Source organism: Macaca fascicularis, chromosome X (genome assembly GCF_037993035.2).
Source record: "Macaca fascicularis isolate 582-1 chromosome X, T2T-MFA8v1.1".
Taxonomy (NCBI): Eukaryota; Metazoa; Chordata; class Mammalia; order Primates; family Cercopithecidae; genus Macaca; species Macaca fascicularis.
This window is the reverse complement of record NC_088395.1, coordinates 47,249,132-47,264,051: the sequence shown is the minus strand read 5'-3', so window position 1 is coordinate 47,264,051 and position 14,920 is coordinate 47,249,132. Positions and strand designations below refer to the sequence as shown.

General features: G+C 47.9%; 2 protein-coding genes across 17 annotated transcripts in view; one reads left to right on the top strand and one right to left on the bottom strand.

Annotated features, from left to right (window-relative positions):
• Positions 1–9,984, bottom strand: part of RBM10 (RNA binding motif protein 10) — a 39,399-nt gene extending 29,415 nt beyond the window's left edge. For 8 of the 16 annotated variants that reach the window (XM_005593395.4, XM_005593396.4, XM_074029929.1 and 5 more), the window contains exons 1-2: positions 9,691–9,984; positions 7,375–7,516 (exon numbers count right to left, since the gene is read on the bottom strand). In XM_005593395.4, coding sequence (XP_005593452.1) covers positions 7,375–7,516; positions 9,691–9,760 — 212 coding nt within the window. In that variant the 5' untranslated portion in view covers positions 9,761–9,984. The remainder of the gene's footprint in view (positions 1–7,374; positions 7,517–9,690) is intronic. The other 8 variants (XM_065538172.1, XM_065538173.1, XM_074029928.1 and 5 more) reach the window with 1 other exon arrangement.
• Positions 9,985–10,521: 537 nt separating this feature from the next.
• NDUFB11 (NADH:ubiquinone oxidoreductase subunit B11) lies at positions 10,522–13,002 on the top strand. Its single transcript, XM_005593404.5, has 3 exons — positions 10,522–10,750; positions 12,470–12,600; positions 12,773–13,002. Exons 1-3 carry the CDS (start codon positions 10,544–10,546, stop codon positions 12,894–12,896), a joined length of 462 nt encoding a protein of 153 aa, XP_005593461.2. The 5' UTR covers positions 10,522–10,543; the 3' UTR covers positions 12,897–13,002.
• Positions 13,003–14,920: the final 1,918 nt, after the last annotated feature.

Below are 14,920 nucleotides of genomic sequence, written 5' to 3'. Positions count from 1 at the left end.
ACTCACCTGCCTCCGCCTCCCAAAGTGCTGGGATTACAGGCGTGAGCCACAGCACCTGGCCCCAAATTGTTTCCTTACAGTAAATGCCTGGAGAAGAAATCACTGTTAGTGGTATGAGTAGTTTTAAGGTTCTTGATACAATCGATTTGAACTGTAGTCATCAAAATTCAAGAACTGGGGCCAGCACAGTGGCTCACGCCTGTAATCCCAGCACTTCAGGAGGCTGAGGCGAGTGGATCACCTGAGGTAGGGAGTTCGAGACCAGCCTGGCAAACATGGTGAAACTCTGTCACTACTAAAATACAAAAATTAGCCGGGCGTGGTGGCACACGCCTGTAATTCCTGCTACTGAGGAGGCTGAGGCACAAGAATCCCTTGAGCCTGGAAAGCAGAGGTTGCAGTGAGCCAAGATCATGCCACTGCACTCCAGCCTGGAAGACAGAGTGAGACTATCTCCAAAAACAAAAACAAAAAAAAGGAAAAAAAAAAAAAATCAAGAACTGAACAGATACGAATAAATTTATAAATTTTCAGATGAAATTATCCTGAACTCTCTTGACATCCAATATCCAAACTAAATAAATTCAGGTATTGAACTCTTGCTATCTAAACTCAGGAAGGGAACATATTTAGATAGAAAGGAATACTTTTAATTGGCCACCAGAGCACTCTGAACAAACACCTTCCAAAGGCATACCCCTTTTATAAAGCATTTCTAGGATGCTGGACTGAATCGTCATATATGAGGATCTTCACAAAATGAGTATTTCTAGAAAATATAAAATGCTAAAATTGGCAGAAGAGATGAAATGGTAATCAAAAACCAGCTCATCAGATGCTTTTATATTTTTTGAGACAGGGTCTCACTCTGTCACTGAGGCTGGAGTGCAGTGGCATGATCACGGCTTACCACAGCCTCAACCTCACAGGCTCAGGTCATCCTCCTGCCTCAGCCTCCTGAGTAGCTAGAACTATAGGCACCTGCCACCATGCCCAGTTAATTTTTGTATTTTTTGTAGAGACAGAGTTTTGCCATGTTGCCCAGGATGGTTTCAAACTCCTGGGTTCAAGTGATCCAACTGCCTTGGCCCACTGCGCCCAGCCTCCAGATGCTTTTAAAGGTAAGTTCTACCAAGTTTTTCAAGGTACAGATAATTCTTCTACAAGTTTCTCCAATAAAGAGAGAATAACAAAGGCTGCCCAACTCATGTCATAAGGCTACCTTGATTCCAATGCCAGATAAATACTGAAAATAAAATTATTGGACTACTTCACTGATAAATACAGGTGTAGATATCCTAGATGATACAACAGCTAATAAAATCTAACAAGGTTTTAAAAATATACATAAATCACTAACATTTCTGCCAAAAACTCATGAGTAAGCATAAAAAAATCCAAACTGAGAGACATTCTACAAAACAACTAACCTTAAAACATGCTTTCAATATAATCCATAGGTTCAGGAAAAAAAAATGACAAGGTCATAAAAGACAAAGATAGAATAACTGTTTCAGATTAAAGGAGACAAGGAGCTCAATGCAATACATGATCTTGGACTGGATCCTGGGTTGGGGAAAACCGCTATAAAGGACATTACTGAGAAGAGTGATAACATCTGAATATGGGCTTTATATACGATAAAAGTACTATATAATTGTTAAATGTCCTGATATTGATAAGTATATTGTGGTTATGGAAGAGAACACCTTTGTTCTTAGGACATACATGCTGCCAGACTTAAAAGGTCATGTCAGACTGGACGCGGTGGCTCACGCCTGTAATTCCAACACTTTGGGAGGCTGAGGCGGGCGGATCACCTGAAGTCGGGAGTTTGAGACCAGCCTGGGCAACATGGAAAAACTCTGTCTCTACTAAAAATACAAAATTAGCCGGGCGTGGTGGTGCATGCCTGTAATCTCAGCTACTTGGGAGACTGAGGCAGGAGAATTGCTTGAACCCAGGAGGCAGAGGTTGCAGTGGGCCGAGATTGCACCATTGCACTCCAGCCTGGGCAACAAGAGTGAAACTCTGACTCAAAAAAAAAAAAAAAAAAAAGGCATGTCTGCCACCAACTCAAACGATTAAAAAAAAAATTGTGTGTGCATGTGTGTGTGTGTCTATGTAAAGATACAGCGCTATAGGGTGGGCCAGGTGCGGCAGCTCACGCCTGTAATTCCAGCACTTTGGGAGGCTGAGGCAGGCAGATCACCTGAGGTCAGGAGATCGAGACCAACCTGACCAACATGGTGAAACCTCGTCTCTACTAAAAATACAAAAATTAGCCAAGCGTAGTGGCGGGCGCCTGTAATCCCAGCTACTTGGGAGGCTGAGGCAGGAGAATCACTTGAACCCGGGAGGTGGAGGTTGCAGTGAGCCAAGATCACGCCATTGCACTCCAGCCTGGGCGAAAGAGTGAGATTCTGTCTCAAAAAAAAAAAAAAAGAAAAAAAAAAAAAGGATATAGAGTGATAGAGCAAATGTGGCAAAATACTTACAAAAAGTAATTCTGACTAGAGGATATATGGGAATTCATTATACTTCTTCTTGCAACCTTTCTGTAAATTTGAGATATTTTCAAAGTAAGAAGTCATAAACATATACATACATACCATGATCAAGTGGGGTATAGCTCAAGAATGCCAAGGATACAATTTAATGCGATTTATGAAATTTTTATTTATTTTTTTGATATGGAATCTCGCTGTTGCCCAGGATGGAGTGCAGTGGCACGATCTCAGCTTACTGCAACCTCCACCTCCCAGGTTCAAGCGATTCTCATGTCTCAGTCTCCCCAGTAGCTGGGGTTACAGGCATGCATCACCACGCCTGGCTGATTTTTGTATTTTTAGTAGAAATGAGATTTCACCATGTTGGCCAGGCTGGTCTTGAACTCCTGGCCTGAAGCGATCCACCCACCTTGGCCTCCCAAAGTGCTGTGATCCACCACCAAGCCAGGCCACAATTTATGAAATTAATGGACAAGGGGAGAAAAAAAGCACAGGATTTTGAAGTTTAATACTTATTTATGGTCAATCTTAGCAAACGAACATCAGATAATTTTCTTGATTTATTAAAGGATACATTCTAAAAACTTACTGCATGCATCATACTTAATGGAGAAACTTTAGACACATTCCCTTTCATTCCTCCCCCTTCTTCCTACTGTCTCAACTGCCATGTGCTGAGGATGGCTACACAGAAGGGGCTGCCTGTCAGCCCTAGATTAATTGCTCTTCTGCAGACTGCCTTTGTAGGAAAGAAAAGTAAACTATCTTGTCTAAGCCATTATTCTTTGGATTTTCTGCCACAACTAGCCAAAGTAAATCTTAATTTGTGCACCCAGAATCACTTATACTATTTAATATAGTACTAAAAGTCCTGGACAATGCTATAAATGAAGAAAAATAAATAAGTGACAGGATAGATTTGCATACAATATGACCAACTACTTAGAAAGAACATCAGAATCAACAATGAAGTATTAGAAATAACAAGGGCATACAGCAGGGGTAACTTACAGAAATCAACAGCTTTCCTCTACCCCAGCAAATACCAGCATGAAAAATATTTTTCAAAAAATAAGATAATGGCCTGTAATCCCAGAACTTTGGGAGGCCAAGGTGGGTGGATTGCTGGAGCTCAGGAGTTCAAGATCAGCCTTGGCAACATGGCAAACTCCGTCTCTACAAAAAATTAGCTGGGCGTGGTGGCACGTGCCTACAGTCCTAGCTACTTGGAAGGCTGAGGTAGGAATATCACCTGAGCCTGTGGAGGTCACCACTGCACTCCAGCTTGGGTGACAGAGCAAGACCAAGTCTCGATAAAAAGAAAAAGATAATGAAAGTGACTGAAGTACCTAGGGATTACTTTAAAAAAGAATACATAAGACTTGTATTTCTATTTATGAAAATGAAAGCTTTTTATGCTCTTCACATAAATTTCAAAATATTCTCTACACAGGTCTTAGATGAGATGACTACTTACAAAGATGATTTTCCCCAAATTAATAGAGAAGTTCAGTGCAATATCTATCAAAATTCTTGTTGTTGTTGAGGGGCTTTGATAACTTTTGATATAGAATAAAGCCCCACGAATGATTAAATCAACTTTGAAAAATAAGTGCAAAGGAGCTATTAAGACATTCTATAAAGCCATAATAATAAAAACAGTAAGGTGCTGGCACAAGAATGTGTAAATAGACCAGCGGAACAAATTACATCGCTCAAGACGAATCCATGTACATGAGGGAACCTGAAATCAGATGCGGTACCACAGATCAATAAAGAAAGAATGGACTACTTAGGAGGTGGTACTGGAAAAACTGCCTACTATATGGAAGAAAATAAAACCGGAGCCTACCTTATGCCATATTCAAGAGTGGAATCTAGATGGATTAAAGATCTGAATGCAAAAGGTAAAAACTATACATTAGGCTGGGCGCGGTGGCCCACGCCTGTAATCCCAGCACTTTGGGAGGCCAAGGCGGGCGGATCACGAGGTCAGGAGATTGAGACCATCCTGGCTAACATGGTGAAACTCCGTCTCTAATAAAAATACAAAAAATTAGCCGGGTTTGGTGGTGGGCGCCTGTAGTCCCACCTACTTGGGAGGCTGAGGCAGGAGGATGGCGTGAACCCGGGAGGCGGAGTTTGCAGTGAGCTGAGATCCGGCCACTGCACTCCAGCCTGGGTGACAGAGAGAGACCCCGTCTCAAAAAACAAACAAACAAAAACAACTATACATTAAAAGGTAAGGCAAAAAAGGTGATGTTGGGCAAGGCGCGGTGGCTCACGCCTGTAATCCCAACACTTTGGGAGGCCGAGGCAGGTGGATCACCTGAGGTCAGGAGTTCAAGACCAGCCTGACCAACATGGAGAAACCCCATCTCTACTAAAAATACAAAAAATTAGCTGGGCGTGGTGGTGCATGCCTGTAATCCCAGCTACTTGGGAGGCTGAGGCAGGAGAATCTCTTGAACCCAGGAGGTGGAGGTTGCGGTGAGCCGAGATTGTGCCATTGCACTCCAGCCTGGGCAACAAGAGTGAAACTCTGTCTCCAAAAAAAAAAAAAAAAAAAAAAGTGATGTCAGCACATCAAAATTAACAACAGGCATCTACTCTTTGGGGAATTATTAAGTAAAATGCAGTAGACATGCCCCATGATGCCCTTGCCAGCAACTGGAAACAAAGCAGTAACATACACACGGCAATACAGACAGATGTCAAAAATACAGCACTGTGCTGGGTGCAGTGGCTCATGCCCGTAATCTCAGCACTTTGGGAGGATCACGTGAGGTCAAGAGTTCGAGACCAGCCTGACCAACATGGAGAAACCCCATCTCTACTAAATATACAAAATTAGTCGGGCATGGTGGTGCACGCCTGTAATCCCAGCTACTTGGGAGCCTGAGGCAGGAGAATTACTTGAACCTCGGAGACAGAGATTGCAGTGAGCCGAGATTGTGCCATTGTACTCCAGCCTGGGCGACAAGAGTGAAACTCCGTCTCAAAATAAACAAACAACAACAACAAAAAAACAGCACTGTTGGCCAGTTACAGTGGCTCATGCCTTTAATCTCAGCACTTTGGGAGGCCAAGGCAGGAGAATTGCCTGAGCCCAGGAGTTTGAGACCAGCCTGGGCAACATAGAGACACCCTGTCTCAAAACAAAAAACAAAAAACAAAAAAAACCTCCCACTCTAAGTAATACAAAGTTCAGGAAACAAAATGAAAACTGTGGCACTATGCCATGTGTGTCAACTGAAAACACAGTCGCTCAAAACACTTCATATTTCCATTTTCTATGAAAATGTATCTATATGATACATTTATATATGTATGTATATTTATATGATACATGTATCTATATAATACATTTGTATATGTATGTATATTTATATGACACATGTATCTATGATACATTTATATGAAAACAATGTATATAATAAATCTGATACATTTTCTATGATATGTATCATAGAAGGATACATATCAAACACACAGAGCAGCTGCCCACAGAGGTGCGAATTGGGAATAAAATGAAAAAATAAACGTGGCAAGAGGAAGCCTTGTGCTGACCTATGACAAAAACCTACCTTGAACTGGAAAGTATGATGAATTCAAACCTCTGCACTTGAGGGCTTTTAAAAGTCAATGGATTTACTTGGTAATAAAGTTTGAACAAAGTATGTATGTCAGCTACTCAAATTCAGAAATGGCCACAGTGCACTTCTAGTGAATACCATCCAAAATCAAATGTCTTTCAAAAAACATTTCTTTTTTTTTTTTGAGACGGAGTCTCGCTCTGTCGCCCAGGCTGGAGTGCAGTGGCGCGATCTCGGCTCACTGCAAGCTCCGCCTCTCGGGTTCACACCATTCTCCTGCCTCAGCCTCCCGAGTAGCTGGGACTACAGGCGCCCACAACCGCGCCCGGCTAATTTTTTGTATTTTTAGTAGAGACGGGGTTTCACCGTGGTCTCGATCTCCTGACCTTGTGATCCGCCCGCCTCAGCCTCCCAAAGTGCTGGGATTACAAGCGTGAGCCACCGCGCCCGGCCTTCAAAAAACATTTCTAATGAAAGCCAAGACTGAATAACACTAGGTGATGACCTTATCTCAAATTTGGGCTCACTTTTCAGAAAACAAAATATTACAATTCTACATTTTTAAAAGGGGTGGTGGTAGAAGAAACTCTTTGTAAGACATTTTAAAAATTATTTTCTCTTTTTATGAAGCTATCGACTCTTGAGTCTTAATAGAGGCTTTCTGGGAGAGTTAAGTCTGCTTTTCTAGGCAATCTTCAAGTGTCATGGCTGGGTTACCTGCCTCGGAATCACCTGGATGGCAAGGGATCACTGAATTTTACTCAGGATTTCTGTATTTTACCCAGTGTTCTGGCTATTCCTTGTTCATAGCAGAGCTGAAGAAATAACTATCTGAGAGTATCCATTCCAAGCAAGTATCATGCCAACTGTAGCCCATACTGTCCCTGGAATCTCCCACTATCTAACCTGACTTGTTCCCTAGTGGTACTGGGCAAATCCTGACTCTGATGGTGCCATTCCCACCCATCCCTCATACCCCAGGCTATAGCCCCAACCTCAACCTCCCACCTGTTAACTGCATAGCCTCACTGCGACACCATGAGTACTGAGAAGGATACAATCTCATGTCTCATTCATCACTGCACTCTCAGAGCCCAGCACAAGTCCTGGCTCACAACAGGTGCCAAATACCTGTCTGCTGAAAAGAAACTCCTCATCTGCTATTGCTGTTTCCTCTACCCAGAAGCCCCAACCTAGCACCTTCTTGGATCAATTCTCACATAGAGGCAAGCCTAGGCTGTTTGGGAGGCTGGGAACGGGTAACTCACCGTCTTTCATACTCCATGTCCTGATAGGGCCTTCGGGGGCTGCTGGGGCCCCTCCTCAGCCGCTGGCTCCGTTTCACTTCCCAGCCACCCCCGCTGCTGCTACCATGATCTGCCAGCCTGGGTGATGCTTCCTGCAGGGACTCTGCGGAGAATAGAGGGAAAAAAGGGGTCAAAACAGTTGGGACAGAGAAGGCCTCCTTGAGAAACCCTCGTTGTCAAGGCTCTTTGCCGCCCCTTAGCCCAGGGACATTGTCTTCTAGCTCCCAGCACTCCTGTGCATCACAGTGTGAAGGTAGCCCCTACTTGGCCTGCTCCTCCCTTTCCCCGCAAACATGAGGCTAGAGCCCACTGCCTTAAAAAACAGCAAAGACGGCCGGGCGCGGTGGCTCAAGCCTGTAATCCCAGTACTTTGGGAGGCCGAGACGGGTGGATCACTAGGTCAGAAGATCGAGACCATCCTGGCTAACACGGTGAAACCCCGTCTCTACTAAAAAATACAAAAAACTAGCCGGGCGAGGTGGCGGGCGCCTGTAGTCCCAGCTACTCAGGAGGCTGAGGCAGGAGAATGGCCCGAACCCGGGAGGCGGAGCTTGCAGTGAGCTGAGATCCGGCCACTGCACTCCAGCCTGGGTGACAGAGCGAGACTCCGTCTCAAAAAAAAAAAATAAATAAAAAAATAAAGAAAACAGCAAAGACTTCAGCAGACAAGGGGCATCTTGCAGAGAGACCTGGCGGGGCCACCCACGGTGTGATCAGGGCTTTGCCACCTAAGACAGGTAGACAAATTCAAGCCTGGGGCTGCATCCCAGGGTGGCCGTAGGGATACTCTCAGGGCTGAAAGTCTTGCCTGAGATTCAGCACATCAGGCAAGACTTCACAACAATGGGAGCCCCAGGCACCCACCAGGCTCCTTCCATGGGCCCCAAGGGACCATCTCATCCTCCCAACAAGCTGCTGGCTGTCCCCTATAAGGCAGCAAAAGACCATGAAAGGTTCTTGGGGGTGTGTATGAAGGGGCTAACTTGGCAACGAGACAGCTGCTACCTCCCTGGGCTCCTGGCCAACACAGCCTTGGCCCTCACACAGCAACTGGCTCAGCCCTGAGCCCTGTCTCCTATGTGCAGCCAGGTCCCAAGGTGATTCCCTCCCCAGGGCTCAAGCCCGTTTTCCAGAGGCAAAAGGGGCCCTTTTGGAGGCTGTTCTGAACCACCGTGCTCTTCTACTGGGATGGAGCAGCAGCCACTTCATCCAACCCTCAGGGCTGTGGTGAGAACTCAAGGAGTCCTGAGAACCCTGTGACCCAGCCAGAGGTCAGGATGAATCCCAGATCTTCAGGCTCCACCCTCTGAACAGGAATCAGGTAAAGCCAGGCAAAAATAGCACCTGCCCAACACTAGGTTGCTGCCACGCCTTTGCTCTATGCGCGTGCACATACACACACACAGACACACGCACATTCCAACTTTCTCTTCCTCCTCAAGCCACAGGGAACCCGAATTACCTGCTCCCAGGTGGGCAAGAGTTAGAATCACACCAGAGGCACTGGCGGCTGAGAGCACAAAAACCCTCAAGAGACTCTGGCAAAGGGGCCAGAGTCACACAGTAACATCCACCACAGCCAAGGGCCAGTCACAGACACGAGCCCCAAATAACTACGGGCCCACATCACAGAAGGAATCCACAGTAAGGACCACAATTACACACTAGGTCCTCTTTCCATGGATGAGCGTCACTCTCACAAACTCCCCAAAAGAAGGGGCAATGAGTCACACACACATTCCCTGCATCCCCCTCCCCACCCAGTAAGTGGGTTAGGGTCAATCACAAGACAGTCGTCCCCCAAGCCCCGCCCCATGGATAAGGATCTGAGTCACAGACACTCTCCCTCAAAGGGTAAAGACCAGAGCCACATCCTCCCTCTGATCCCCCAGGAATAAAGACCAGAACCACAGAATATTTCCCAATGGATCGATAAACACCAGAGTAACACAGAGCAGCATCCCCTCTCCTATGCACAAGTCGCAGACAACCGCTTCCCCAATGATAAACTTCGGTGTAGCCGACACAGTGATCCACAGTAGCCCACTCCCATTCGTCCCTCCCTTCCCCCAACCCGCACGCACCCATCCCATGTCCCAGTCGCGCACGCGCCTTTGCTCACACCAAAAAAAAAAAAAAAAAAAACCACCAAAAAAAAAAAAACAAAAAAAACCCCTCCCGGGTACAGACATTGCACGAACCCCTCCGTTCCGCGCATCCCACCGACCCGAAGTCCGCCCTCGCGCCTCCTCTACGTCCCCGCCCCGGGCCCCTTACCTCCGCCCCCACGACCAGCGTCGACGCTCACCTTCTCGGCCCGGGCTGTCAAGGGAGGGCTCCCAGACATCACCTCGGCCCGCCGCCACCTCCTCCAACTCTCCCAGCTCAGCCGGAGCCGGAGCGCGCAACTACCAAGTCCGAGACTGCAGGCAGATCGGGGGGAGGGGAGAAGCGCCAAGCGCGCTGCCCTCCCAAGGAAACTCACTGCCGCCTACTCCCAGCCGGCCAGTCACCAGCTCAAAATGGCGACGACGAGAAGGGAGTCGGCGCTCCGACCACCATCCACCTACTAAGGAAGCGCGCTCTGGCCGGCCCCGGCGATTGGTCACCGCCCGCCAGGGGACAGCCCTGGCCTCCTCTGATTGGCAAGCGCTGGCCACCTCCCCACACCTCCCCACACCCGTGCGAACGCTCCCCTAGTGGAGAAAAGAAGTAGCTATTGGCCAATCCGGCAGGGCCCGCTTTTTAGAAGCTTGATTTCCTTTGAAGATGAAAGACTAGCGGAAGCTCCACCTCTTTCCCCAAAGGGCGAGGGAACTCTGGGCGATTGGCTGGGAACTATATCCACCCAATGTCACCGATTTCTTCCTATCCAGGAAATGAGCAGATCCATCAATAAGAAATTTCTCAGCCTGGCCGAAAGGGGGAGAGAATGGTTGGCCCCACGAAGCCACGACAACTGGAGGCAAAGAGGGTTGCTCAACGCCCCGCCTCACTGGAAAACAAAATCAGATCTGGGACCTATATAGCATGGCGGAGGCGGAGCGATAATTGTCGCGCTCTCACCCACTGCAGCTGCGCACAGTCGCATTTCCGTCCCCGCCCCTCAGACCCTGCAGCACCATCTGTCATGGCGGCTGGGCTGTTTGGTTTGAGCGCTCGCCGTCTTTTGGCGGCAGCGGCAACGCGAGGGCTCCCGGCCGCCCGCGTCCGCTGGGAATCTAGCTTCTCCAGGACTGTGGTCGCCCCGTCCGCTGTGGCGAGAAAGCGGGCCCTGGAACCGACCACACAGTGGCAAGAGGACCCAGAACCCGAAGACCAAAACTTGTATGAGAAGGTAAGAGGCGGGGGGGGTGGGGGGGGACGGAACCCTGAAGGGGTCAATCCGGGATCGGCAGGTGGGGCGCTGTAGAGGACGTTCTTAGGCAGTAGAGGCCTGCGCGGCCGGCGAAAGCCTAGAAGACTTGGGAATTTTGCCTATCTTGTGTTCCTCCTTTATCTGTGGATATCCGCGTTCCAGGGCCAGAGGCAGGACTGGTTTTATTTTGCAGACAGAAATCACGCCTCAAGTGGACAGCGCTCAAAACGCATTAGAAGCAATATAGTAGTACAACAACGATAATACTAAACACCGATATGGTACTTGCTCGTTGCTGTCTGTGTTCTTTTTTTTTTAGAGACGAGATCTCGCTCTGTTGCCCAGGCTGGTCTCGAACTCCTGGCTCAAGCGATCCTCCCGCCTCGGCCTCCCAAGGTGCTGGGATTACAGGCAGGAGCCACCGCTCTGGGCCCCATCTGTGTTCTAAACACTTGATGTGCATTAGCTCATCTTATCCTAAAAACAAACCCCATTTCGAGGTAGGCACTATTATTATACTCATCCTACAGATAAGGAAACTGAAGCACAGAGCTGTTAAGTAGATTGCCCTAGCTCACATAACTGAATAAATGGTGGAGGTGGAACTGGTATTTGAATTTAGGGCTACCAGGTCTGCTGTGCTGTATTAATAGCAGACGCTGTGAAATCAGGCAGCACTGACAGTTACCTACCCATGTGACTTTGGTGGCATAAACCCTTGGTGCCTCAGTTTCTTTGTCTGTAAGATGGGAACAGTAATAGGACACCTAAAAAGTAAGACACCCCACCTGCCTCATGTGATTAAATGAGTAAAAATGGTCGGAACAGCAGCTGGCACTTCGTAAGTATGTACTCAGCACTAGAATGTGTTATTATTGCCATGTTTCATCTCACTGAGATTTTGTGAGGTTTGTCTATGTGAAAAGACTGGCACATAGTAAGTACTTCAGCAATACTAATCTCTGGTTAAGGGGCTTGGATGTATAGGATGCTCGTTCATTCTGTAAATATGTATTGAGGGCCTGCTGTGTGCCAGGCTCAGTTCAGAGCCCTGGGGATACAGCAGTGTGGAAATCAGACAAAGCCCATGCTCTCATAGAGCTTACATGATAGTGCAGAAGACAGAAAATAAACACGTAAAATATTAAAAAACAATAATACAGAGTAGTATAATAGATAGTATAATGTGAGAATGTATGATATACAGAGAATGGGGAAGGTGTGCTACTTAGGTAAACATAGGCTAGAAAGAGACAAGGAAGGAAGAGAGGATGTGAAGACAAAGTTAGGCAAGGTAAGTGGATAGAGGATGACTTGGGTGTAGGGGGCTATTTCATTAGGTTGAGCCATAAGAAATTGCCAGTATTCAACTATTTGTGACCTATAAAAATAGCAGTTTCCTATGCTTCAACTTTGAAAGACAAGGTAACTAGGGAGTGCCTCCTGAAGGAAGTGGTGATGAATCCAAAATGTTGAATGAGGAGACAGATCCATCCATGACTAGAGCTGGAAGAAAGGCTTTCCAGGCAAAGACAGCAGCAAGTGCAGTGGTTCTGCGGTGGGAAGGAGCTTGACATATCCCAAGAATGGAAACAGAGGAATTTAGTGAGAGGGGCGTATGGAGACCAAGTTATGCAGGGCCAGAATAAGGCTTTGTGGAGCAGCAGGAAGCCCTCATTGACCTCTCTTTCTCCACAGAACCCAGACTCCCATGGTTATGACAAGGACCCCGTTTTAGACGTCTGGAACATGCGAGTTGTCTTCTTCTTTGGCGTCTCCGTCGTCCTGGTCCTTGGCAGCACCTATGTGGCCTATCTGCCTGACTACAGGTGCATGGGGTGTCCAAGAGCGTGGGATGGGTAGGAGCCCGAGGCAGGGATGGAGGTTGAAGGGGACTCTGCAGGAGTCTTATTCCTGCACCATTGGGAATAGGGAGCTGAGATGAGGGATTGGTGTCAATTGAGGCTCCCTCACGTCTACCCCTGCTATTTGCACTGCCAGGATGAAAGAGTGGTCCCGCCGCGAAGCTGAGAGACTTGTGAAATACCGAGAGGCCAATGGCCTTCCCCTCATAGAATCCAACTACTTCGACCCCAGCAAGATCCAGCTGCCAGAGGATGAGTGACCAGTTGCTGAGTGGGGCTCAAGAAGTACCACCTTCCCCACCTCCTGCCTGCCATTCTGACCTCTTCTCAGAGCACCTAATTAAAGGGGCTGAAAGTCCAACTCGCTAATGTTGATTGTGTTGTGAAGGGGATATGGGGTAGGGGTGTCAGAAGCTTTAAAAGGGCTGCTGCAGCCTTCCCTGGGTGTTCTGGCTATATATTGCTGTGTGACAAACACCTTAAAACTTAGTGGCTTAAGACCACAATTCAGTCTTCTCTTTCATGGCCCTGTGGGTTGACTGGGCCCAGTAAGGTGGCTCTTCTTGGGGTCTCGGGTAGTTGTAGTTAGATGGTGGCTGGGACTGGAGTCATATGAAGGCTCAACTGGGCTGGGTGTCTAAGATGGCTTCTTCACTCACATGTCTGGCACTTCAGTCCTCTTCCATATGGCCTCTCTCCAGCAGAACAGCCTTGACTTTTTTTTTTTTTTTTTTTTTAGACGGAGCCTTGCTCTGTCACCCAGGCTGGAGTACAGTGGCATGATCTCTGCTCACTGTAACCTCTGCCTCCCGGGTTCAAGCGATTCTCCTGCCTCAGCCTCCAGGGTAGTTGGGACAATAGGCGCCTGCCACCACACCCAGCTAATTTTTTGTATTTTTAGTAGAGACAGGGTTTCATCATGTTGGCCAGGATGGTCTCGATCTCCTGACCTCGTGATCCGCCTGCCTCGGCCTCCCAAAGTGCTGGGATTACAGGCATGAGCCACCGTGCCCAGCCTCTTTTTTTTTTTAAGAAGGAGTTTTGCTCTTGTCACCCAGCTGGAGTACAATGGCATGATCTCGGCTCACTGCAACCTCCGCCTCCCAGGTTCAAGCAATTCTGCTGCAGCCTCCTGAGTAGCTGGGATTACAGGCGCCCACCCCATGCCCAACTAATTTTTCTATTTTTAGTAGAGATGGGGTTTCACCATGTTGGCCAGGCTGGTTTTCGAACTCCTGACCTCAGATCATCCACCTGCCTCAGCCTCCCAAAGTGCTGGGATTACAGGCATGAGCCACTGCACCGGGCCTAACCTCGGCTTCTTACATGATGGCTTGGGGCTCCGCTGGATGAGAGTGTGGCACATGGGAAGAAATTGTTGGCACCTATCTTTAGAGCCAGACCACCTCACTGGGACCTCCTATGTTTGAAGAGAGGCCAGGGCAACCAGGGATTAAGGTGGAGAGTGAGTGCAGGGCTTTCTGTTGCTAAGGGTGGGTGTTTTGTCTCTCCTCCCTGTGTTCTCTGCTTCTCTCTGAGCTTTGGGTTTTGCCCCTGTCCTGTGTGTTTTGCCCCTGTCCTGTGTGTTGGTGAGTCTGGATGCCTGTGTTCCCTTCTGCCCCAAATCTGGATGACTTCTAACTCAAGATATGCATCTGTATGTGTGTGTATGTATGTGCATGTGGGTCTGCTTCTCTCCTCACCCCCTTTCCTCTCTTTGTCTTTCTGTGTCTCAAAATCAAGAAGTCTTTTCTCCCTTACTTTCTTCCTCTGTGGAAATAGGCTGTCTCCTTGCACCAGGGTTGCTGTCTCTCAGTCTGGCAGATGGAGTAGGGGACTTGTTCTGGCCCTGGCTGAGTTTGTTTCTTTCAGAGGCATCTCTGTTAAGTGTGGGCTTCTCTTCACCCTCCTGGCATCTCTTCCTTCCACAGCTCCCACATTCAAATCACCACCTCATGTATTCATTGCTACCATCTCTGTGCTTGTCCCTGCCTGGGGCTTCGAAGGGTATAGGAGCCTCCAGCCACTGGCTACAGGAAGAAAATCTGGCTTGCCAAATTCACCACTAGAGGCAATGCCCTACTTCTAGCTACTGGGTCTCAGGAGAGCCCAAATCCACTTACATGTGGCTGAGGGAGGAGCCATATCTGCATGAGCCTTCCTGCAAGTGAGGAAGACCCTGAGGGCTCCCAACTCGAGTGTACCACAAAGCAGAGAGTACTGATGTGTGAAGGGAGTACTCTCTACCCTCCCCCCTGAAGTTAGTGGGACTATGGAAGTGAAA